This window comes from Oncorhynchus tshawytscha, linkage group LG09, assembly GCF_018296145.1.
Source record: "Oncorhynchus tshawytscha isolate Ot180627B linkage group LG09, Otsh_v2.0, whole genome shotgun sequence".
NCBI classification, from domain to species: Eukaryota; Metazoa; Chordata; class Actinopteri; order Salmoniformes; family Salmonidae; genus Oncorhynchus; species Oncorhynchus tshawytscha.
In genome coordinates, this window is record NC_056437.1 from 76,294,539 (window position 1) to 76,320,889 (window position 26,351).

The following is a 26,351-nucleotide window of genomic DNA, read 5'->3' on the forward strand; positions in this document are numbered from 1 at the left end:
GAGTACGATAGCTAAGGAGATGGAGAAAACACCTGTCGCCGGATTACATCTTCAAACTAAGGGCAACCATGGCATCCGTGACAGGGAGAAGCATCCAACCATGATGTATATGGGTAGGATAGTTTAGCTAGCTACATGTTCAGATATTACACGTTTAAAATTTTGGCAAGTCGTTTTCAAGTTTCTACGTTACCTGGCTGGCTCACTAGCTAAAGTGATGTGAATGATCTCATTATTCATTTCTCAGAGCCATTTGCTTGGCTAGTTATAGCTAATGTTAGCTAGCTAACATTGAACCTGGTTGGTTAGCTACCTGCAGATTCCTGCAGGGTAGTAACCTCATGAGTTGGGATTATGGTTCATTGTTTAGCTATCTAGCTAGTGTCACAGGCCGGCTCATAGCCTGTGGCAAAAATGAGGGGACGCGAACAACAGGTATCGGCCAATTAAAAAAAAATCTTTATTGAAAACAAAACTATTAACTTAAACTAAGAAAAATGAATGAGGTGTGGAAGTATCATAATGCAAGGTGTATGTAAAGTGCATGGATGCGTGAATCTGTGTGTGTGAATGACTGAGTGAAAACTATGTAAAGCTACAAAAGAACAAACAAAACAGGTTCATACCTGGAGGAGCAGAGAGAGAGGTGATTAGTGACAGTTTAAATACTCTGATCCCAGGTGACTCCAATCACTAACGACCCTCCTCTGCCTGCAGGAGGAACCGCCCCTGTAATGCAGAGGAGGAGCCGTGACACTAGCTATATATCTTAACAAAAGACTCCACTATGCAATATCCATTTCAATAGAATGACAATGCGACAACTGTTGATAGACGTAGCTGGTAAATTCGCTCTTTGCTATCTACTCCAATTTCAGACCACATGTAAGATAGTCTAGCTAGCTACATTTTTCAGATTTGACACATTTCTAATTTTGACATAAAGTATTTTCATATCAAGTTAAAGTGTACTGTTAGCTAGCTAGCTAACATTACGTGTATGATCTTATTATTCGTATCTCAGAGCAATTTGCTTTTCTTGTTACAGCTTAATGCTAGCTAGCTAACATTGAACTTGGTTGATTAGCAACCTGCAGATTCAAAGAGGGTAGTAACGTCATGAGTTGGGATTATGGTTCATTGTTTAGCTAGCTAACTAGCTACATGTCTTAACAAAAGACTCCACTATGCAAGTGTCCATTTTAATAGAATGTCACTGCAACAACTGTTAGCCTGGGTGCTTGACTGCTGTTGTTAGGACAGAACGCTCGGATCAACCTTTAAAGAGATTGGTCTAGTTAAAGCTTAAGAGGGTGTGAGTGATGCTAAATGGGTGTAGACAAAGAAGGGCTCTCCAGCAGGTACCAAAACATTCAAAGGCCATTTTCTCAAAAGTGAGGTTACAAGTTTATCAACTTTCAAAGCAGAATCACTTTCCCATTATTCCTCAAACGCTGTGTATGATATACAATTTTGTAGCTCTGTGTCTCTGCTTTTATCCAATGTAAAAAAACACCAATTCAAATTTTGCTGCATAAGTCTGAATCAAGGCAGTCAGTCACAAAAGTAATATTTCAGAGGGGGCGGTGGGGGGAGGCTGGGGCATTATGAAACACAGAGACACACAGCTGTGTGTGGACGGCCTCCTGTCGGCACCCGCTGCTCGGCCCCAGCAACCCTCTAATCCCCCTTATATATGTGCCCATCCAGGCCAGACGGAACTCATCCAGTGGCGCTGCAGCATCTGGTGAACCAAACAACGTAATAATCTTGGCTTATGCCCAGAGAAGAATGGGTCAGGGGGCCCAGGCCCAGAGACATGGGCTGGAGGCCAGGCTGGCAGCCCCGGGTCTCAGCTCTGTTCTTCGCTATGTCTCTTTACACCCAGAGGGAGACTGATCCTGTACACACAGGGGAGGAAATCAAACAACATCCTGGGGTAGCATCCACTTCACACTCCCCGATGCACACATGCACACACACACATCTGACCTGTAACATCCCAGACACCTGTAGTGAGTGTAAAGGGTTTGCGGCAGGTGGTCTAGCGGTTAGAGCGTTGGGACAGTAACCGCAAGGTCGCTGGTTTGAACCCCCGTGTTGACAAGGTGAGTATAATTTGTCAATGTGCCCTTGAGCAAGGCACTTAACCCTAATTGGGTCTGTAAGTTGCTCTGGATAAGAGGTAAAGCCACAGAGTTAGCGGCTACCACAGACAGGAAGTTCTAAGGACATCTCCTGTATAAGGGGTAACAACTGTACTGTAACGTACTACTACAGGGGCCAAAAATCACATTTCCTGATTGAACTTCATCACTTTGCTGATGTTCGAATAGACTGAACCTGTGAAAATACTTTATGACATCTTTTGAACCCAGGGTTAAGAGCTTATACAGTATATAAAAAGGCTTTGTCACTTTCCAGCTGTTCTCCATCACAGAGCATTTCTGGGAAATAACAATGATGTTCCAATATATTTCTATAACAGACATCAGATTACCATTACCAGGAAAATGCATTGTGTGTCATTCAAATATCACACAAACACAAGCAGGCAGACCACACACACACACACACACACACACACACACACACACACACACACACACACACACACACACACACACACACACACACACACACACACACACACTCTCTTGATATGATTAATTAGTTAATTTGTACTATTTGTTCTTCTAGTTCTTGTGCTCTCTATTTACCCTGGATAATCTCCACAGACTTTAGTGCCAATGTTTCAGTCCTTGTAGTAATTCTGCAATTGCACAGTCATTCTATGTGCATGTGCAACTGCAAACGCTGTGACTGACTCCACAGCATGTGCCGAATGTAGCATGGACATCAACGATCAGCATTAAAACCAACAAGGCTCTCTCTGACAATAAAAGGTCTAAACCCTACAAATTCCTAACTGGATTAGGTGCAAGAGGATTACCATGGACTTTCCTGACCAGGCGGCATTAATAAAAGCTGTGGATGCTGACCTCCTGTAAGGTCCTGGGGTGTTTTATATGACTTAACCTAGATGTGACCACCACCAGGCTGAAGGTGTGGTGTCTGTCTGGCCTGGCTGACCACATAGGCTGGAGTGGTTGGCAAGGGTTAGGATTGGAATTAGGATTAGGGGTTAATCTCAGTTTAAGGTCAATATGTTCTGATAACAGGAGCCACCTGGAGTGTCTCGGGAGCCGTTCTCTGCCCTTACACTCGAGTGTAGCGAAAAGCACAAGCATTTCGCTACACTCGCATTAACATCTGCTAACCATGTGTATGTGACAAATAAAATTTGATTTGATTTGATTTGATTTGATTTGATTTGATTTGATATGAGTGTTATCCCAAGGTGGACTCCTATTATGTGACAGAAGAGAACATGTATTAATCTCCCCTCCAGGGGATGAAAAGGGGAAAATGGGGGAAGGTGCCATAAAAAACACTGTTTAAGAGTATGGCAGAGGTGGATATTATTGAAAAGGCAACATTGCCGGGTTTACTTCAGGTCAGTCATCTAAGCCTCACTCACTAATGCATCGATCACACTGACAACGTCATTGCATTTTGGTACACCAGAAGTACACTCATTTCCAATGGACCGCTGCGTTTGCCCTGCAGCATTGCGTTGTAGAGGCAGTTGCAGTGCGTTCTGTGTGGTGCTTACGTTGGATTTATCAAACGTATGCAAAACATTGTATGTGTCAATGGCTTGACAGAAATGGTAGCAGAAGGTGAATGTTGAACTTTTGTTGCACACATATCCAGACAACGCTGCGTACCATTTTGCGCAATGACGCTGTAGGTATGATCGAGGCGTAAGACACCATGGGTCTGCTTGGAGCTCGGCAGACTCAGAGGACTCAGCTGAGCTGCCAGGTTCTATGTGATGCTGCTGCCTGACTAACTGACTACTCTGAGCCAAAAACACTTCAACCTCGTGACATCGCTGTGGACACGTGTGCCAAAACACCATCTGCCCAGTTCACATACTCCAGGAATGTCTCTCTGCAATGCAGGCCTCTCTTCAGCCAAGTAGTATGACGCATGTACGGAAACCTCCCATCTGTGTCTGAGTTGGTGTTTTCTTGCACGTGTGTATTTGTACGCGCATCTGCGTGCAATCCTGCACATTTGGGATAGGTTCTCTGGGAATTACAGCGTCAGTGTTTTGGCTGGGTTGCTAGTTTTTTTCGCCACAGTAACTCTGCAATTACTCTTTTAACCTCCTTGCTTGATTTTCATCTGACTCTAAAGTAGCTATGGCCTACAGCAGCCCCCTTGAAGCTTGTTTTCTGCGGGTAGGAGACAGAGTAGAGCCCAACATTGGAGCAGGCTCCCCTTGGCCTCATCCAAGGAGATTAACCCCTCAGTGGAGGGAGGCTCTAGGGAGATGCTGCCTCTCAGCAGAGATGATATCAGCCCCCTGCCACCAAGGCCCACCACTAATTTGAGTATAAACAAAGGAGAGAGTCCTGCCTGCATGGCAGAGCCAGGGATCACCACTGCCCATGACATCATTTGCCTCGCAAAGCACAAAACGCTAATGGGGAAAATCATATGAGTACTACAGCAGATGGGGAGGGGATATCAAAATGAAATTGTATTATCGAAAAATCTTTCCAATGCATCATTTGTTCCGGCAGACAAACACACAAACACAGGCACCACACACACACAGGCTTATGAAACTGGCTTACACAGCCTTATCTTAATCCAGGACCAATGCCATTCCATTCCCTCTCTGCAGTGCCTGGAAATGCATACATACATCTGCCCCCATACACACAGATGCACATCCATGCATATATGCAAAAACACACAGAATCAAGTGTCAACACATGCACACACACAAACACACACAGCCTGTGCATCTGGTCCTAGTCCTACAAACATCAGCAGCTCCATGGGGTCCCAGTCCCCGAGGCCTTTTTCCATGAACCTATCTGACAGGATGACAACCTCAGCGTGGTGCATTCACAGTCGTCACATCTCTATCACCAGGATAAAACACAAGCAAGAGGATGGGTCACAGTGATGTTTGTATCATAAAGCCAATGTCCTCCCTGCAGGAAGCCGGATCTGATAAACAACTTGATTGTTCTGTCTCCGTCTGCGATTCCTCCCAGGAAAAATAACATTAGGTAACCTTACAGGTTACTAGGCATCAGGCCTGTTGCCATGCAACCTGTTGACGTGCCCTGTTTTACAGTAATAAAACATTATAAAAAAGACAGTTGACAAATGGAAGTCTTAACCTTTTACTGAACAGACAGTAAATGTGTACAATGCATTTTTTGTATGTGTATTTCCAATTAATCACTATCTCTTTACATAGCACTTATACAAGATCCGCAGAACAAGATGAGAAAATATCTACGTTATTGTAACTGGCTCTGCTCAGTGTTCTGCTATACGGCATTAATAAGACATGACTGTCTGCCAGTTGTCTGAATGGGATTGGGATATGTGGTCACATCTTGAAGTCATACTAAAAGTGGGGGGTACTCTCTCTCTCTCTTCCCTGGGGAGGCCACAGATGCTGTCCATCCGCCTGCCCGTTCCTGGGCTGGCTGCTATAGGACATAATCTCCACCAGACTTAATGGGCTTAATGTGCACTACCATCAGGCCTCTATCTGGGTTTACAGGCCTCTCTGTGTGTGTGTGTGTGTGTGTGTGTGTGTGTGTGTGTGTGTGTGTGTGTGTGTGTGTGTGTGTGTGTGTGTGTGTGTGTGTGTGTGTGTGTGTGTGTGTGTGTGTGTGTGTGTGTGTGTGCGTCTGTGCGCGTCTGTGCGTGTGTGTGTTTGTTCTACAATCTTTGAAAATGACTTTGTTTATGTCCTCCAATAAAAACAAGTGCAACCTCTTTCTAATCATCAGATGTTCCTATAGCTAGCTCAGGACATGCCTGACAACACAGTTAGAGTTATGTGATGAGTCCTCAACATACAAATCCACAAACATAGAGGGAAGGTTCTTGCTGGGAAGGCCTTTGCCCCAGCGACAGGAAAGCAGCAGAGAGCATCAAAGGGAAAAGCTAGGCTTCCTGTTCGGGAAATATATGGTATTTCAACAACCCTCCCATTTACCAGGAAGGACTTTACTCAATCTCTTTAGAATCCAAGCAATGAGCATTTGAATGTTTCCAGCACCACCTTGCTTTTCTGTTCATTATCACCCACACGTTCAGTATCACCCACACATTCTGTATTACGTGTCTCTGGCCATCTGGTGTGAGATTGATTGAGCAAACAGTTGACACGGAGCCGTGAGCTGTGAGTGGGGCTGATGCTGAGAGTACTGGAGGACTTTCATTTGTCAACAGCCCATTTGTAAACAGTCATTTGGACTGACCATGAATTTAAAACAAGTATTCCTCTGCCATTTTTAAAGTCGTGCCACCCTCCATCCTTGACTTTTCCTAAATAAGTCTATATAACACACTGCTGATGTTAGAATGTTAATATCACAAACAGAACTGGAGTCATAACCAGTTTTATGAGGGCATGTCATTGTCTTTATAGATTTACCCGGTGTCCCGGCATCTCCCGACAGTAGGGCCGGAAAATGCTATTGTGTTACTTGAAATAAAATATAAATCATATTCTAATGCTACCTTAGAACTTTGTAAACACAACCAAATGATTATTTTTGCGATAGCATATATGAAATGTATTAATTACACTGTTAGAATGTTGCAGTCAAAATGACTGCTCATTAGCTTGAAAGGGGTTCCCTCGAGGCCCAGCGGTTTTAGTGTTAAAAGGAAGGTGAATGCAGGCCATGGCCTTACAGTGCTGCTGGAGCTTCCAGGAATAGGACAGATTTTAGAGCCTGATTGGGGATAAACAGTGATTAACTCTTCAGGGTCCATGGTGGTTCAATCCTTTTCCCTCTCTCTCCCCCCCTCTCACTCACTCTCCCTCCTCAAAGCAAAGGACATGCATAGCTATGCTACAAATCCTTCTGCAGACACAGGCAGAAACGTAAAACACGGAACAAGTCTCCTCCCAGTTAATTTGGATTTCTTCTTCTTATCATAATTGTATTATACGAACACTACAAAAATGCTTTCAATCCTCTATAACAAAACATTAGTCCTCCAATTCATCACAGCAACTCCTCCAGGGGTCATACAGTGTAGTACACAGTGTGAAGTTAAGGTTCTAGGAGAGCTAGACAGTCTCTGCTTCATCACTGTCAGTGTTTGGTCATGGTCAATATCAGGACGACTTTCAGAGCAGAACATTCAGCGCTGATTGCATCCTCATTCACAGCAGCCTGCATGCTCACTGTACAGCCCTCATACCACCAGTGATGATGAGATATCTTCCCATTAATTCTCAGTATGACTCACATCTTAGATAAAATCATAATGGCCATATAAGGGGGCAGAATAATGCTGCTTATTTGAAATACATTCTGTTTCCTGTAAATGGAATACCTCTGACATGGCCTAGTTTGACTCATTGAACAGGTTCTTTGTGAGGGAACTGAACTGACAGAAAGGAGATTCAACAGGGAGATTGTTGAGTGAACGTTCAAGACTAAAGCCTCTGAAGTAGCAAACACAGTAACTCAATAACAGTTTAAAAAATGCGATAAACAACCAAATTGACAGTATATTTGTAAAACCAGACCACAGTACAACTTTCCAAAATGCTATCACTGGGCAGATCCCTATATATAATATCACCATATCATACAGCATGCAGAGTTCTTAATATGACTTGTCAGTTGAGTATTGTAGAGATGTAGGATGTTAATTTGAGCCAGTTTGCTACAGCAGGAAAATAATCCTGCAGCAAGAGGAAAATGTAATTATTATATAGATTATAATTAATGGACATTTGTGTAGCCGTTGATGCATTTCTCCTAAAATAAAATTAAGTCTGAATTTCTAAGTGTAAATTGCAAACTTCAGAAGCCTTTTTAAACCTCAAATACACAACAAGTTTTAGATGTCCTGTATTGCAGGAAAGTTCTCCTGCAACAGGATAATCAAATTGGGATCTTACATCTGTATAATGAAAAATGCTAAGTACCTAAGGGATATGGGATCTATCAAATTTCTAACTCGTATTCTAGGACTTAGAAGATCATATGGGGCTGTTCATTTCCAGCCCGTCTCTGCCCTTTTACAGGGTCTGCCTGTCAGTGAGCTCATGTAGTGTTTGTTTCCCCTGCCTTTCATTCACGGATACACCCATTCATTATTTCTCACCTCTGAGTCACAGCTGCTCCTGCTGGAGCCACCAGCAAAGCATGTATTTATGTCAGATTAAACTAACAATAGTACATATTTAATCCCCATCTCAATGATAGGTTGTGATAAGACTCTTGTAATGCCATTATCATGGTGTTAATGTTACTGTAATATATGCGCATGAGATTGAGAGGGGAAAGTCTATGCTTGTGCAAGGTCAAGATCATAAGGTGTTTGGGGGAAATGCAACATGGGCTCTATAATCTTGTCCGAGTGCACCCTTTTGACTTCTTCTTCGTTTACCTGGGAGATAATAAACATTCAAAGGACTAAAATGGGAAAGCCCTCCAGTGAATCAACTTAAATTGACACATTTTTATTGCCGCACAAACGTTTTGTGTGTGAGCTTTTCTTCAGCGTGCAAAGGCAATTGCAATCATTGTCACAGCAAGATCACATTTTCAGTCAGTATTGGCCCAATCAAGAGATCCCAGTGAATTCAAATGTGCATCTGTGCTGTGATCCTAACCCTGACAGCAGTGGTGCAAAGTACTTAAGTAAAAAATACTTTAAAGTACAGTCGTTTTTTGCGGTATATGTACTTTACTTTACTATTTATATTTTTGCCAACTTTCACTTTTACTTCACTACATTCCTAAAGAAAATAATATACTTTTTACTCCATACATTTTCCCTGACACCCAAAAGTACTTGTTATATTTTGCCACGAAAATGGTCCAATTCACACTCTAATCAAGAGAACATCCCTACTGCCTCTGATCTGGCGGACTCACTAAACACAAATGCTTCGTTTGTAAATTATTTCTGAGTGTTGGAGTGTCCCTGGCTATCCTTCAATACAAATTGTGCCGTCTGGTTTGCTTAATACACTATAAGGACATTTTAAATGGTTTATACTTCTACTTAAGTACATTTTAGCAAATCAATTTACTTTTGATACTTTTAGACTTTTACTCAGCATTTTACTACATGAGTCCTTTTTTATTAAGGTATCTTGACTTAAACAATGACAATTGAGTACTTTTTCCACCACTGCCTGACAGTGAAAGCTAACAGACACACGTGAGGTTTAAATTCCTGCACTACATATCCAGCGCCTCACTCCCCCAGATAAACTGGACAGCTCACAAATCCACTCTAAATTGGAGACAAAAGCCAATCGTCTCATGCTCTGGATACAGATGACCTCCCTTTTCTTACTCCTTCCCTAACTTACGGTTATTACTACAAATGCATACACAAATCATAGCAGAAGAAATAGTAATACCTAAACAGCGTAATCCTTAGGAGTTGTGAACATCTCAGAAGACACCTGGGAGAGACTGTGTTCCAGGCTTTATGGTGGCGCTGGAGAACTGCAGGAACTGAAAAAGAACCTATTTTTGGTTAGAGTTCCCTGAGTCTTAAACCTGTCCAGCCACAACCATGCATTGTACCCTGTAATTACGTGTTACGAAGTTCGACATTAAAATGTGTTTATGTGTTTTTGTTACATAAATCCCACAGTGCCAAACAAAGGTACACTTGAATCTCTATGAATGGGAAAACACAGACGAATCCCAGTAATTTCCCTCACAGCACAAACAAGAAGAGGTAAACCATTATTTGTCTTGTTTTCTTCATGTAAAGCACATTGTGTTCCATTCCATGTATGAAAGGTGCTGTATAAATGAAGCTTGATTTGATTTGATTTAACACTTTGATATGCTCGTCCATATTCATTGGGGATATGTACTGTAAATATGAGCCCACGTGACTGAGCCTACGTCCCTCAAGCACATCAATCAATAGGATGACGTAAACTCTGCTCTATTTCCCTTTTTAAAAGGTGGAGATCAATACCATAACCTTTCCCCGAGGAGAACATTGTGGTCTGGCACACATATCCTTACTACTATGGTATTCATATACTCCCCTAGTGCCTCTGTATGGTCTTACAGTAACTCATTGAATGGTTCAAGCACTTACACCAGGGAATCGGCTGCATGGATCCTCTTGGGGCAAACTATTTTGCTATTTACAAAAGCTGACCTTCTCAATCGTAGTTCACTGTTTGAGTAGAGGGTGTGAGGGATAGACAGGGCGTATACCAGGAAGTTTCAAATGAAACAACAGCAGCAGCAAGGCCATCACATGCCTCACACGACTGACGACCCAGAGGGTTTGGCCCAGGCTGTTCTTTTGACGTATTTCTTCTGCCCCTCAGGTGCAGAGCAGGAAATGAAAGTATGGCTCTGTGTTCATAGGAGCCCAGCACTAATAAAGACTTATGTCACCATGTCATCAGAAGCCTCTGGTGAAATCTCTTCAGAGAAATCTCAAGGAGCCATTGAGAGAGATGAGTTTTAGCAGGACACACAGACTAATGAAATGTAACAGGATGGTGATAGTAGATGTGTTCTGTGTGTGATATGGTCTAACAAAGACCAACCAAAAAACAACATTGGTTTCACTATCAAACTGAATATTCAAAATAAAATATATTTGATGTATTATCCACTTAATAACTACTCTACAATGGTGAGAAGGGCAATCAGTGATTTCTCTCTTAACAAGATGAACTATACCCATCTAAAAACAAGCTTGTAGTATATAATAAGTAGGTTTCCAAACAAATTATCATGCTGGCATATCTGGGTCAGAAATTAATCTCTAGACGTTACAACACTGTTATAATCATGATTATAAACTGGGTGGTCCGAGCCCTGAATGCTGATTGGCCGAAAGCCGTGGTATATCATATACCACAGGTATGACAAAACATTTATTTTTACAGCTCTAATTACATTGGTAACCAGTTCATAATAGCAATAAGGCACCTCGGGGGTTTGTGGTATATTGCCGCATTGCATCGTGCATAAGAACAGCCCTTAGCCGTGGTATATTGGCCATATACCACACCCCTCTGGCCTTATTGCTTAATTAATGAACAGATTAGTATTTATCGACAATCTGATTTAAGATGGAACAGAATGATCAATAATATGTTTCACACTGTCATTTGTATATGAGCTTCAACCTTGCTGTTGTCCAAATAAAACACACACATAGTTAATTTCAAACCCTCTCTCTGTGTGGGTCAGCACATAGATAGAGTAAGTGGGTCATAAACAGTAGTGAAGTATTTACAGTTGGCCACTACTTCTGTAATCCTTAATCTTCTTAGCAAACTCCAGTAGTCTCATTCCAACCACAAACAGTGTGTCTTATCGTGTAATAAATGTTGCTAGAACTAACAGAACATCCTTCTTGTTCATTTGAGTATATGCTTATTAAGAAAATGCTGTTCATCAGTACCTGTTTGTATTATACATCCCCCTCTCAGTTAAAGTAAGCAGAGACTGCTGTTAGATTTCTGCCTGCCAAGTCCACCAGTACAGACCAGTGGTAGATTAGGATAGATTTGTCTGATTCCGGGATTTCTCCAGTTAGGTTTAAATTAGACCTGCCTCTCTTGGACTTGACAGGGACAACACACAAACCTACCCCAAACCCACAACCCTCTCCTGTCAAACACCAATCACTTCATACCAGACAGTTGACAAACAGACCACAGGGCAGTTCATCCCACCAATATTATTAGCATTTCATGCAGATTTGGTAGATCTATTTATGTAAACACTACCAAATGAAAACACAGAGATGAGGTGTGAAAGATTAGAGTATAAAAATAGCCTTCGCTCCAGTTATCTGATACAGGCATTCCATGTCCAGATATAATCCTGTTACATCATGCATAATCACAATTTCTGTTTATTACTAGCTACATTTCTATTTCCAGAATTAGAACAGTATCCGTTTGGAGTTGTCAGATTTATATTAGAAGCAGGTGATTGTGATGTACATTGCATACATGCACTTTGAAGACAGAGAAATTTCAGTGAATAGTAGGCTATTATTGATTGAGAAAGACAAAAACACAGGACACTGATAATGGCAAACTCAAAGTAAAACTGATTTCCCGACAAACTCTTTCTGCATTTAACAGCATACATTACTGGCCTAAAACTGCTGTCAGGCTCCCTCGGGATGACTGGGTGTTTTGCGCACGTAAAAGCGGGGTATGTTGTTGAGAGTCCCCCCAACTCCCCCTCTGATCTGCTTCGTCCAATGAGCGCGTCGAGGGCGAGTCGGGCCTCATCGACGAAACGAAGGAGACCGTGGGGGAGGGTCACGTGTGTATACACTGTAGGGTTCAGTACCACTCAATTCGTAGTAAGTTGTCAACGTCCTCCCCTTTCGAGAACAAACCTCGTCAGACTAGAAACTGTTTCGCTAAATGCAGCAGTAGCCTAAGTAACTACGCAACAAGTAATAGATCTAACTATACCGTTTTTGTATTTTTTTCTTCCGAATAGAAAAGGATACGACGTTTGTTATACAAGTGAACACCAAATGTAATTACAGAGAAATGTCAGTGGAAGTACAGCAAAACCCGATGCCTCCGTAGACTTGTCGCCGTGCCAAATCTGTAGTTTTCTGGTGAGTTTTCCTAAAATGTTTGTATCATTTTTCAGCAGACTGCATATTGAGTTCCACACAAACATATTTCCTATCTATGTTCGGACGAAAGCATTGACTTTACTGTTTCATTTGGCTGCAGACTAAATAGGTGGGCTATGATAAAATATAGCGTGTGTTTGAATGTAGTGGTCAACAATATCCTCACAGATGTTATGTTATCTATAGTTTTATCAACTATAGATGACAGTTATCCTTGCTTAGCTCCCAATGGTCCGTAGCACCCATAGGAAATCCGCGCCGAATAGGTTACAAGCAAATGGATACAATGTATCCGCGAGTCTAGATTCTGTGACCGATATAATGATACATTGCTTTTAGTTTAGCAGGATGTATTACATTGAACAGTTCAACAAGTTACGAAAAAGTAATCAGCTTTGTGCTTTAATGTTTCTGGAAACACTTGCACAAATAGGTTTCGTAATCACTAAAGACCCTATTACCAGCAATGTGATTCATGCATAGGTAGATCATACTGTGACTATCATCAACAACATTGATTTGAAGGATGATGTAACTTACAAACATATGAACATTTTACATGAACCTACCGTTAAAGTAAGACTGGTCTCATAGACTAGACATAGTAAACGTAAATCCGGGACACTCAAATTAGTATGATAAACTGCATGACCAAAAGTATGTGGACACTTGCTCGTTGAACATCTCATTCCAAAATCATGGGCATTAGTAGGGAGTTGCTCCCCCCCAGCCTTCACTCTTCTGGGAAGGCTTTCCACTAGATGTTGGAACATTGCTACAGGGACTTGCTTCTTCTATTCAGGCACGAGCATTAGTGAAGTCGTGCACTGATGTTGGGCGATTAGGCCTGGTTCGCAGTTGGTGTGCCAATTCATCCCAAAGGTGTTCGATGGGGTTGAGGTCAGGGCTCTGTACAGGCCAGTCAAGTTCTTTCACACTGATCTCAACAAACCATTTCTGTATAGACCTCACTTTGTGCATGGAGGCATTGTCATGTTGAAACAGGAAAGAGACTTCCCCAATCTTTTGCCACAAAGTGGGAAGTACAAAATCGCATAGAATATCATTGTATGCTGTAGCGTTAAGATTTCCCTTTACTGGAACTAAGGGGTCTAGCCCGAACAATGAAAAACAGCCCCAGACCATTATTCCTCCACCACCAAACTTTACAGTTGCCGCTATACTTTGGGGCAGGTAGCGTTCTCCTGGCGTTCGCCAAACCCAGATTCGTCTGTCGGACTGCCAGATGGTGAAGCGTGATTCATCACTCCAAAGAACACATTTACACTGCTAGCTGTGCCACCAGAGACTCTGGGTTCGAGCCCAGGCTCTTTCGCAGCCGGCCGCGACCGGGAGGTCCATGGGGTGACGCACAATTGGCCCAGCGTCGTCCTGGTTAGGGAGGGTTTGGCCGGTAGGGATATCCTTGTCTCATCGCGCACTAGCGACTCCTGTGCCGGGCTGTGCCCAGTGCACGCTAACCAGGTTGCCAGGTGCACGGTGTTTCCTCCGGCACATTGGTGTGGCTGGCTTCCTGGTTGGATGCGCGTTGTGTTAAGAAGCAGTGCAGCTTGGTTGGGTTTTGTTTCGGAGGACGCATGGCTTTCGACCTTCGTCTCTCCCGAGCCCGTACAGGAGTTGTAGCGATGAGACAAGATAACTACTAACAATTGGATACCACGAAATTGGGGAGAAAAAGGGGGTAAAATTCAAACAAACAAAAAAGTTGGCAGCTCTGAATTAGGATTCAAAGATGCAGAAATAATGGGGTGTCAGCTATAATTTGACACCTTGAATTTGAAAAAATATTTTTGGGTTTATTGAACTACAGTAAGTGATGTGAATGTAATTACATCATGGGTCCCGGATCTGTACTACATAGAAATGCATAATTATGGGTATGTCATTATCTTCATGGTGATGTATCCTGAATAGGTACACAAAGGTAGAAATATGCAATATCCTCCTTTGCATTTTGGGGTATTATTCTACACATTAGCTATTATTCTAATGAACTCTGCCCCCAAACAAGACCAAATTTGGTTGTTCTGGACCGGACCAAATTTCAACCAATCCTAGACTTATATGTTTCATAAGGTTGGACATCATAGTTTAGCACAGTAGAGCACAGTAGAGTGCAGAGGTACCAATGCCTATAACTGTTAGAACCCCGAATTCACCCATATAGGGCTCCAGATTGTGGTGTGTGGGGCCACGATGAGGCTAGTTGCTCCTAAAGACATTGGACATTGGTACTCTTACTGTACTGTGCTGTCCAAACTTGTGAAACATAGACGTCTATGATTAGTTAAGATTTGGTCCGGTCCAGACAAACCAAATTTGGTCTTGTTTGGGGGCAGAGTTAATTAGAATCCAGCGATGGCCAGAGCAGATGCTGTTTACAGTAAATTGAAAGAGAGGGGGCTCATGGGTAGGTGTCCGTAAGAGCCGGGAGAAGTAACTTTAACTGGCAAGAGAGAGAAGAGAGAGGCAGAGAGAGGGAGGGGTTGTCCAGACTGTTTTCACACTTTCACTTTGACTACCAGACAACAGAAAGAGAAAGAATGAGCTGAACATAACAGTATGCCAGTGGAAGGTAGGACAGTAGCAGATGACCCAACTCTGGTTTGTGACTACTATGATTTTCCATTGTAGCCAATTCAATTACAGTAATTCTGTTACTGATTTTGACAATTCTGTAATTGATTTGGTGATAGAATTAAGTGTTAATAAATCAAAATGTGTATCAGTAAAAACATTCGTTGATAGGTCTACCTTTACTTGTTACATGTGCTAACTTTCATTATCCTCCCTCCTCATGAGGGCGAGAAATTCAAATCTATCAAAAACATGTGGGTTTTTGGTAACAGTGAAAAGACAGAAGGCAATGTTTCTTAAACTTACAGAAGGCAAATCATTTTGCCAAAAATAAATATAAATACTGATATTAGTTGTCAGAGATCTTTACTTCAACATTATTGTGTTTTGATGTTTTCCTAATTCCTGGTAGATATTTTCGGACCTATTCTCATTCTGTTTGACCAGAAATCAAAGTCATTAGTTATGCCTAATTTTTAAGATGGAAAATGGATGAAAAATGTATCTATGCCTTCATTTCCTGAAAATATAGACTGTTAGATTTGATTTGTCACCTAATTTGATACACATGAGTCATTTTACAAGTAAATCATAGGAAACTATTTCACAGGTGGCATGATGTTCAAGAAGACTGACAGGCCATGCTCTCACAGATTACTTTGGTTTTAGAAATGTACTTGCACTGCAACCAACTACACACTTTCCTGTCAAACATACTTTTTTCAGGGTGTATTTACATAAGAAGTCATTTGAGAAGGGGATTTTGGTTGTGCTTTGGCATCCCTTGATATAGTAGCCTACTGATATGTAACTTCCATATTACTCAATTTACTGATATCATCATGTTGTTGTTACTTAATTGGTAACTAATGCATTCAATTGTGTTTATGATATAGATACACTTACTACTCGTTAAAAGTCTCAGTGATGGTTAATTACAGTGTTAAAACATATATATTGGAAAATATTCACAGATTCCTATGATTATTTTCTCCCTATTCTGCATTAAAACTGCTATTTAAAGCCCCCATGCAGTCTTTTTAATTGTATTCTTAAATCATTACTGTATGTCTAATAAATCACTGTGCGTGTTTATTTAAAAACATGTTTTCATTTCCTTAAGGCTCTTTTCCATTGAAATGCTCAGTCTGATCGTGTGGCGTGTTGATACAAATGTAAATATATTTACATACACAGCCCTGATTGGCGGATAGGATCTTCTAGACCAGGGGTGTCAAACTCATTCCAGCAATGGCCAAGTGTCTGCGGGTTCTTTTTTTTCTCCTTTCAATCAAGCCCCAGACAACCAGGTGAGAGGAGTTCCTTACTAATCAGTAACCTTAATTCATCAATCAAGTACAAGGGAGGAGCAAAAACCCCCAGACACTCTGCCCTCCGTGGAATGAGTTTGACACATGTGATCTAGACTCTAGAGCCCTCAAACTCAACTCTGGACCTCGAAGCCAGTTCCACTGCTTTTTTAAATTAATTGTTCCCCTTTAATCAGGCACTGATTTAGACCTGGGACACCAGGCTGGTGTAATACATTTTCAGGTAGAACAGAAAACCAGCAAGCTCTGGACCTCGTAGGGTAAGAGTTAAATACCCCTGCACTAGATCCTTCCCGCTTACCCCTTCAAAGTAGGAGGATACATATGCAAATAAAATATGACTGGTCATTGGTCAGAATAATCAGATCCGATTATGATGTCATGCAATGGGCCAAAAACTCTGGAATGCCAATATAGAACAGAAGTTCATTAGTTTACATGAATTCATGCTTTTTTAGTAGCAGCATTCCCCTATATGAGAACTAGGGGAAGCACTCGGGTGTGTTTTTCCAAGTGTGTAGCTGACATGTTTCTACTGGATTACATAAGAGACATATCACATTTTCCCATTTCGTCATCAACATTGTCTTCCTTCAATCACTTCACTGAGTGCCGTCCAAACAGGAATGATTGTTTACAGGAATTGTGCAATATTTAAAAATAATTTTAAGGACGTCACTCTTTCAGACTGAGGTTGATCACTGTTCTTTATCTCCTCTAGCCTCTTGTCGAGCATTTATAGTACATAGACTGGCTTAGATTAAGGACCGGCTGGACTATCAATAGAAAGCACAGAGGTGAGGTGTGGAATAAAGTAGATTAGATTAGACAAAATTAACAGAACTATTTACTGCAATATTGTAAATAAGTCTGTTTTTTTTGCCCTGAAGTAGTAAGAGAAGCCACCTGCCACATGACATACAAAAGCAGAATGCATAGTTTTGCTCCTCATTTTGCTGTGATTGTGTAACAAAGTCACGCGAGGCCATTAATTATAATGAGTGAAAATGCACCAGGTTTGACACTGTTGAGCGTTATGGTAAATAACAAACTCTAAGCCTGCGGCACACCAGAGCGGGCACCTTAACACAAATCACACGCCGCTCCCCTGGCTTGTTATGCTACTCTGAGGGAAGCGAAAGCAGCTGAGAATATCAAAGGGAGCTATTCATGAGAGCTGAAGGACTTTCACAGGTGGAATTATTCTTGAAACAGTAACGTGTTCTCTCATCGTTCTCAAATGTTCATGTGTGTTCCCTCCTAGCCTCTCCTCAAACAAAGTGCAACGAGGACAATCGGTGTAAAACCAGACGCGATGCCAATGTTATCCTGTTTGGGAGAATAGCTAGATTTTTGAGCAGAGGAAATTGCTTGTATGGTATGAAATGAGTTTGAATGAAATGTTGTCCTAATCTAATTGCGGTTAGATTCAGAGTTGATTGAATGCTCTGTTGTTAGTTTGCGCAACATCTGAAAGTAAGTCTCCAAGTGTGCAGTATGATCCTTCCAGAAGGCTGCTCTTGCTCTAGCTATCAAACACGATTACAGACATGTATGTGCTCTCATGTGACTTCATTCAGGCGATTCTGAGAAATAGCTGTACGTTCCAGAGGGGAAGTGAGGGGTGTGAGCCTATCACAGCGTGTCACACTATTCACATCAAAAACCCTGAGATATCAAACCCATCTGTATCCCTGAACACCTGGTCTGGAGGGAGGTTTCTCCTTTTCTACTTCTGGTAATATTAAACGAACAACATTGAACCTTGAAGATGAGTGAAATGAGCAGATTGTCTTGGATCAGGTCAGGTGTAATATCTTGGTGTTCCCATACTAAATGTGTTGTCATGAGCTCCTATGGTTACAGCATACAATATTGGACCAGGCTAGTGTAATACCACAGTCACGGTAAGGTTTCGTGACATACTGTTGACCGAAGGCTTCTTACAATTCAACCAGGTGTCCTATGAATGACATTTTCCCATCTCAACCAGGTGCCCTTTATAGGGAAGAAAGCGTCTATGGAATGCCCTGTTGTGTTGATGTGCCTGTTACTGTCAGTGAAGCGTCAGCGGCGTAGCTCCCTTTTTTCACACCCTTAGGAATGCGTCTAACATCCCAGTCCAAGTTTTGTCATGGTCTCTTGAGAGAGAAAAGGTTCTGGAAAACAGGTGAATGAAAAGAGATTTACAGAGAAGAACTGCAGTCTATTCCAACACGAAGATTGTACTGGAATACCAGAGAAGTTAGTTGTGTTTTGATGTTTGGTGTGGGTAATTAAGAGGGGATGACAGTGTAACATAAAAGGTGATTATGTCTCAAGCACACAGTGCCTTTTGATTGTTCATACACACTCCCACAGCCCTTTAGGCTGCTGTGTGCATTATTAACACACTGTCCAAGTCTCTGGGAGGACTCACACAGTCAACACTGTTGTCCCATGAATATAGAGACATTTCATGTTTTTCACACTGTATTCATATACTGTATTCTTCACATTGCTCATTCTGCAATGTCCCACTGTACATTGCAGTTTTGTTACACTGTTTATACACACTGCATATTTATATACTGGATTCATATTTATATGCTATTATAAACTGGGTGGTTCGAGTCCAGAATGCTGATTGGCTGTCAGCCGTGGTATTCTAGACCGAATACCACAGGTTTGACAAAACATTTATTTTTACTGCTCTAATTACGTTGGTAACCAGTTTATAATAGCAATAAGGCACCTTGGTTTTGTTGTATATGGTCAATACACCATGGCTAAGGGCTGTATCTATAAGGCCACAAGGCGAGACCCAAATGCAGACACAGGAGGCAGATGGTTGAGCTCCGATATTTATTATAGCAAAAGGGGGAGGCAAAAGGCAGGTCGGGTACAGGCGAGAGTTCATAAACCAGGTCAGAGTCCAAATGGTACAAGACGATAGGCAGGCTCGAGGTCAGGGGCAGGCAGAGTGGTCAGGCAGGCGGGCTCAGAGTCAGGACAGGCAAGGGTCAAAACCAGGAGGGTGAGAAAAGAGAGACTTGAAAAAGCAGGAGCTGAGACACAAAAACAGTGGTTGACTTGACGAACTGGCACAGAGAGACAGGAAACACAGGGATAAATACACCGGGGATAATAAGTGACACCTGGAGGGGGTGGAGACAAGCACAAGGACAGGTGAAACAGATCAGGGCGTGACAGTATCCAAGCACTCTGCTTTGCGTTGTGCATAAGAACAGCCCTTAGCCTTGGTATATTGGCCATGTACCATACTCCTTCAGGCCGTATTGCTTAATTATACACAGAGTGTACAAAACATTAGGAACACATGCTCTTTCCATGACATAGACTGACCAGGTGAATCCAGGTGAAAGCTATGATCCATTATTGATGTCACTTGTTAAATCCACTTCAATCAGTGTAGAAGAAGGAGACAGGTTAAAGAAAGATTTTTAAGCCTTGAGACATGGACTGTGTGTGTGTGCCATTCAGAGGGTTAATGGGCAAGACAAAATATTCAAGTGCCTTTGAACGGAGTATAATAGTAGGTGCTAGGCACAGGTTTGAGTGTGTCTAGAACTGCAACGCTGCTGGGTTTTTCATGCTCCACAGTTTCCTGTGTGTATCAAGAATGGTCCATCACCCAAAGGACACCCAGCCAACTTGACACAGCTGTGGGAAGCATTGGAGTGCAACTCATTATTAGGAAGGTGTGCTTAATGTTTTGTGTATCCTGGATTCTTATTCATATACTGTATGTTATGTTAGGAGCTAGTAACTTGCACCCACTATAGGGACCCATTATAACATCTGCAAAACTGTGTACATGTCCAATAAACTTTGATTTGATTTGAGGAGAGACAGACTCTAACTAGGGGGTTGAGAGCTCAAGATACACACTGTTCTTCCTGTTTGGTACGGCAGGGTGTTATTCCAAAAGACAGGTTACTCAGATGCCTTTGTCTTTAGTCTTGGTGAGCCCTCCCCCACCCCTTTAAACTGGAGCAGAAAACAAGTCACCTGGTAGCTTTAGAGTGGTTTTTACAAGGGGCAGTGGCAGCCCCATTTCACCTGTCTCTGGGAAAGGAAAGCATCTGGGAGTTTTTGAAAGGGTAACCGTACACCCCCCCCTGCTGCATGCCCCTCCATGCAGTGTACTCTCCTTACAGCCAGCTGCAGAGGTGTGGAGGAGCACACAGGAACACTGTGTGTGTGTGTGTGTGTGTGTGTGTGTGTGTGTGTGTGTGTGTGTGTGTGTGTGTGTGTGTGTGTGTGTGTGTGTGTGTGTGTGTCAAATCTAATTGGTATTTTTTTGTATGCGCCGAATACAACAGGTGTAGATTTTACCATGACATTCTTATTTACGAGCCCTTTCCCAACAACACAGTTAAAAAGTTAGAAAAGATTAGCAAAAAAATAATAATAATGGAAACAGTAACACAATAACAGTAACGAGGCTTTATACAAGGAGTACCGGTACCGAGTCAATGTCCGGGGATACGAGGTAATTGAGGTAATGTCTACATGTAGGTAGGGGTAAAAGTGTCTAGGTAATCAGGATAGATAATAAACAAAGTAGCAGCCGCATATGTGAACGTGTTTCTGTGTGTGTGTGTGTGTGTGTGTGTGTGTGTGTGTGTCCCCTCAGGCCGAAACTGAGGTTATGTAATTGAAAGAAGGAATGTTCTCTTTACTGACTGTGGTATCTTCTTAGCCTCTTGCAAACAAAATCATCCGTCTGCTCTGTTTCTAAAACATTGTCTGAAAATGTTATTTTGTAGTAGTCTGACCAGGTCACCAGGTAAACACTACGTAATATGAGCTTGTAAATATGCTTCCTTACTTTGCACGAGAGCGGCTTGTGCACCAGTTGATTCATCCAACCTTTTAAAATCATATGTTTTTTGTCTCGCGCTTTTACGAAGCATCAAACCCCATGTCTCTCTTCGGGGAATCTTATCATTGATTCTATATTTTTCATTTTGAACTGTCTAAGCTTGAATACAATGTTGAGAATTCTCCCCGTGTTCCTTTCCCTCCTGACATGAGCTCTTTTGTTAGCGTATGCTTTCACTTCTTCCTGAGCAGAACTAATATGATCAGAATTGGCATGTTCCAGTTCAGACTCCGGCAGGCAGAGTTATGTAACTACTGTTTTAATGAGCAGCCTCTCACTGCGCCGAGCAGCAGGATGATCCCCAGTCGGGCCGTTCCCCCCCCCCTCCATGTGCCCAGGCGTTCTCTCTGACCTTGCCCTGAACTCCAACCTCACGCTCAGTCCACCTTACACTGACCCCTCCCTGGGACCCCCCCCACACACACACACACAAGCCAGTGTAGTAACCTGAACAGAAGGCGCTCATGCTTTGGAAGAGACATGGATGGGAAGAAGTAGAAGCCAAGCGGCCTGCAGAGTCAGGCGATGGTAAAGAGGGGGGTCTTCATCTGGAGGGCAACAAGGGCAACTCTCCGAAGGCAGCCTGGCCCCTGCATGTTATTCTTCCATTAGAACAAGGGATTCACTTGCTCTGGCTGGAAAGGCCCTGAACACTGCAGAAAGAAATCACTTTTTTTAAGGCTGGAGCTGACCAATGAAACATATTGTGAGGAGTTTTTATTCAGCCAGTGAAATGCAATGAAGTGGAATTAATGGTGTAACCCCAGGCATAATAGCCATGCCGTGTGTGTGTGTGTGTGTGTGTGTGTGTGTGTGTGTGTGTGTGTGTGTGAGAGAGAGAGAGACTGGTCTTGCTTGCTTCTCTCCACAGCGTAGCACTTTTAAAGAACCACAAGAATGACTCCAATAACATAGATAGTCCTAGAACATGTCTCTTGGAAACACTTGAAATGAGAAAAACCCATGCCTATTGTTTAGTTTGTGGTTTCCCACATAGAAAAATATATTTCAAGTGATGGATTCATGATGGATTATGAGATTGGAGAGAATGGAATCACATCTCTTTATATTTGAGTTATTTTAATTCACATAGTAGGAAGGAGAGCCGGAGACCGAGGGTGGAGAACATTCTCTTCATATTTGAGTTATTTTAATTCACACAGTAGGAAGGAGAGCCGGAGACCGAGGGTGGAGAACATTCTCTCTTCATATTTGAGTTATTTTAATTCACACAGTAGGAAGGAGAGCCGGAGACCGAGGGTGGAGAACATTCTCTCTTCAGTCATCAGTGTTAATACTTGACCACACATCAGCACTTGTTTATGTAATGAAAAACAAGATAACTTAACTAATGTTGTTCTCCTCTCTCTGTCTGTCTCCAGCCAAGCCAGTGCACCAGTGCAGCCCTCTCTGAGACCTAGCTATGTGGAGCTGTATAGCTTACAATGAGACGGACTCCAGCTCCGAACACCGGCTCTGCCAGGACTTTGGCCTCGTCCTTTCCGTCTTCTCCTTGTTCTACCTCATGGTGTGCTTCCCCATAGGGCTCTGCTACAACGCCCTGCTGGTGGTGGTCAACCTCTCCAACAAAATGTCCATGACCATGCCAGACGTCTACTTCGTCAACATGGCCATCGCTGGCCTGGTCCTCAACCTGGTGGCCCCCGTGGAGCTGCTAGGCCCTAGCTTCACACGATGGCCTGTGTGGGAGTACAACAATGAGATCTACATCACCCTGCTCATCCTCTTCAATATCTCCTCCCTGGTCATCATGTACTCCACCACGCTGCTCAGCCTGGACTACTACATCGAGCGAGCGCTGCCGCGCACCTACATGTCCAGCGTGTACAACACCAAGCACGTGTGCGGCTTCATCTGGGGCGGCGCCGTGCTCACCAGCTTCTCCTCGCTGCTCTTCTACGTGTGCAACCACGTCTCCACCAAGATCATCGAGTGCTCCAAGATGCAGAACAAGGAGGCTGCGGACGCCATCATGATGTTCATCGGCTACGTGGTTCCGGCCGTGGCCGTGCTGTATGCTTTCGTGCTCATCCTGCGCATTAGGAAGGAGTCCACCCCGCTGGACCAGGACTCATCCCGGCTGGACCCTTCTATCCACAGGCTGCTGCTGGCCTCTGTCTGCATGCAGTTTGTCCTATGGACCCCGTACTACATGACTCTACTGGTACACACTATAGCTGGGGCGCCGGGGAGCTACGGCAGCAACAACAAACAGCGGCTCACAATTTACTTCTTCCTGAGGTGTCTGTCGGAGCTGCTGGCCTTCTCAAGTAGCTTCGCCATGCCTCTCATGTACAGGCAGATGAACAAGAACTTCTCCCACAAGCTGCAGCGGCTGCTAAAGAGGCTAAACTGCAGGGACACATCCTGCCCTCACGAACACTCCTCAGTGCAGCAGGTGGCGACGTGAGACAGGGACAGGCCTTACTAACCCCTAACCTCTTACCCAGGCTGCACTTATTATCACAGACCCCACAGAGCCCACAACACGTGGCCTTAGAAGTCAGCCACAGGTCCACTGCTGCCACTCTGGCTGGAGTCTTGACTTTTAATGAAACTAAGGAATCTTCAGTGACTTTCTAGAACTTGACTTTCTTTGTCCAGTTCTGTAGCGAGAGGATGAACCAAGTAGAAACCACTAAGTGCATTAGCAAGCTTGTCACTTGGATACTTGGTTGTGAGATTGGGGGCGCAAAGCCGTTGTAAGAGACACCGTTGTGGTGTCTCTTCTAATACACACATGGGTGATTCACCAACATAGGCTGTAGAGATATTGCGCTGCACACCAAAACTGACAATGAGTTATACTATTGGAGTAACAATTGTTTTTATATCTCATGTGTCAATCAGCATGTTACTACTATGCATGTAGCTGGTAGTAGGTAGGAAGTGGAATACAATCTGTTTATGACCCTGTCAGACCACCCAGTGCCCCGGAGCCTGAGGCCATGTCTCATTGAAGAGTTCCTGTCCAGCCTCGGCCACAACACTCTGGAGGGGTCTCAAATGGCACCCTATTCCCTACATAGTGCATTACATTTGATCAGAGCCCTATGTGTCCGGTTAAACAAGTAGTGCACTATATAGGAAATAGGGTCCCATTATGGACACATCCTCTGTCCTCCACTGTCCTGCACCTGGAAAAAACCTTTGCCTGCTCGTCACCCTCAGCAGTTTACACAGTACTATACATGTACCTCGTTTAATTTTACACCCCTACGGCATTACATAGGATCATGTGAACTACGGAGAGAACTCTCCACACAGTTTCTATTCAGGGTTCAGGCATGGCCAACTTACCTCTTGTGTCCTAGAATGCTCTCACTTATCTGGCTGCACACAACACCCAGTCATTGTGTGGGGAACATTTGCCTTGGCTCAGTTTATGTGATGTCTAAAAGCTGCTTAGAGGCACAGAAGTGACCTGCACAGCTGCTTTGCTATCTTGCTTCCCACTAAAGAGGAAGACTGTTTATATATAAAACATGTCCTATTTATATTTCAGCTAAATAATGAACACGTCCAATCACATTTCACTCTTGTCATGCTATGGTGATGTCCGTTATTGCATGTGATTATGTGATGGTTTGAAGTGTTGAAGTCTTTGTTGCTAAAATGAAACGGTCAGTTTAGTCATCTCCACTTTGAAAGAGACAATACAATGATAAGCTGTAACCCATTGTTTAAACTTGTTGCTTCTTGCTACTGCTGGTGTATCCAGGCCACCTCATGATAAGTATTGACTTAATTAAAAGCTCAGCAAAACCCTTTGAGTTTCGTGCTGAGGAACCCTAAAAATGAGTCCACACCCTGTTAATCATTATTTAAGCTCTGGTCAAAGTCCTAATTTATTACAGTTGAAATGCTCTTTCTGAGCAGTAGAGCAACAGAGAGACAGAAATGTCACATGTTCTGCCCTGCTACTACCAGAAACAAACAAATGGCTTATGTCTAGACTTATATTGGCTCATTTTAATTCCAGGGTTGTTGAATGATGGTAGAGTTCACTGAAAATGTCATGCAAGAGCCAGAATCCTTTTAATTGTATGGTAAAGTTAGTTATAAGCAATGTTAATCTACCTTTAGATATGACCGACAACACCAGGAAATAAAGAATGGTTAGGAATAGGAACTGAAATGGGAAACAGTAAATTCTCACAGTTAAAGATTCAGTCCGAGATCTTAGGCACTTCCAACTTCCTAACATATCATACGAAATGGATGACATGGTACACAATTCTTTTCTACTTTCAGGTACCAGTTTTGTCTCAAGAGCACTACTTTCAAAACTACTGGCTGAAATGATACAAAACATTTGGCACGTCACTTTAATGTGATTCTTAGTTTTAGAAGGACAGATTCCATCACCCTTTACCTCCCCTTTATGTTGTGCCGTTATAACCCACCACAATGAGTATATGTTTTTTAAAGGACCAGTACTGAATGTTTATGGGAAACGCTATTCTTTTAAATCCACCTATATAAGCAGAGATAAGAATGTATTTTATTTCAAGAGGTTTAGCTACACAGGTCAAGATGAATCCAGTTTCAGATGTGATGCTTTTGTGACTGTGTATATACCAGTATATATGTATAGTATGAAATATCTGTATATATTGTATGTTAGAGATTTACTGGAAAAACACCATGTCCTCTCACAAATACAGTATTATTTTCTCAAATATATATTTAGATACTGTAGCTTCAGTAATCTTCTCTATTGTCGGTTGAGTCAAAGACTGATTACACAATAAACTAACATGGGAATTAAA

At 42.6% G+C, this 26,351-nt stretch overlaps 1 protein-coding gene across 1 annotated transcript; it reads left to right on the forward strand.

Annotated features, from left to right (window-relative positions):
* Nucleotides 1-12,422: 12,422 nt before the first annotated feature.
* LOC112226058 (probable G-protein coupled receptor 146) lies at nucleotides 12,423-26,351 on the forward strand. Its single transcript, XM_024390268.2, has 2 exons — nucleotides 12,423-12,720; nucleotides 22,941-26,351. Exon 2 carries the CDS (start codon nucleotides 22,982-22,984, stop codon nucleotides 23,987-23,989), a length of 1,008 nt encoding a protein of 335 aa, XP_024246036.2. The 5' UTR covers nucleotides 12,423-12,720; nucleotides 22,941-22,981; the 3' UTR covers nucleotides 23,990-26,351.

Excerpts from the sequence above, each read along its gene's own strand:
- LOC112226058 (XM_024390268.2), top strand. The coding sequence starts at position 22,982 with ATGTGGAGCTGTATAGCTTACAATGAGACGGACTCCAGCTCCGAACAC.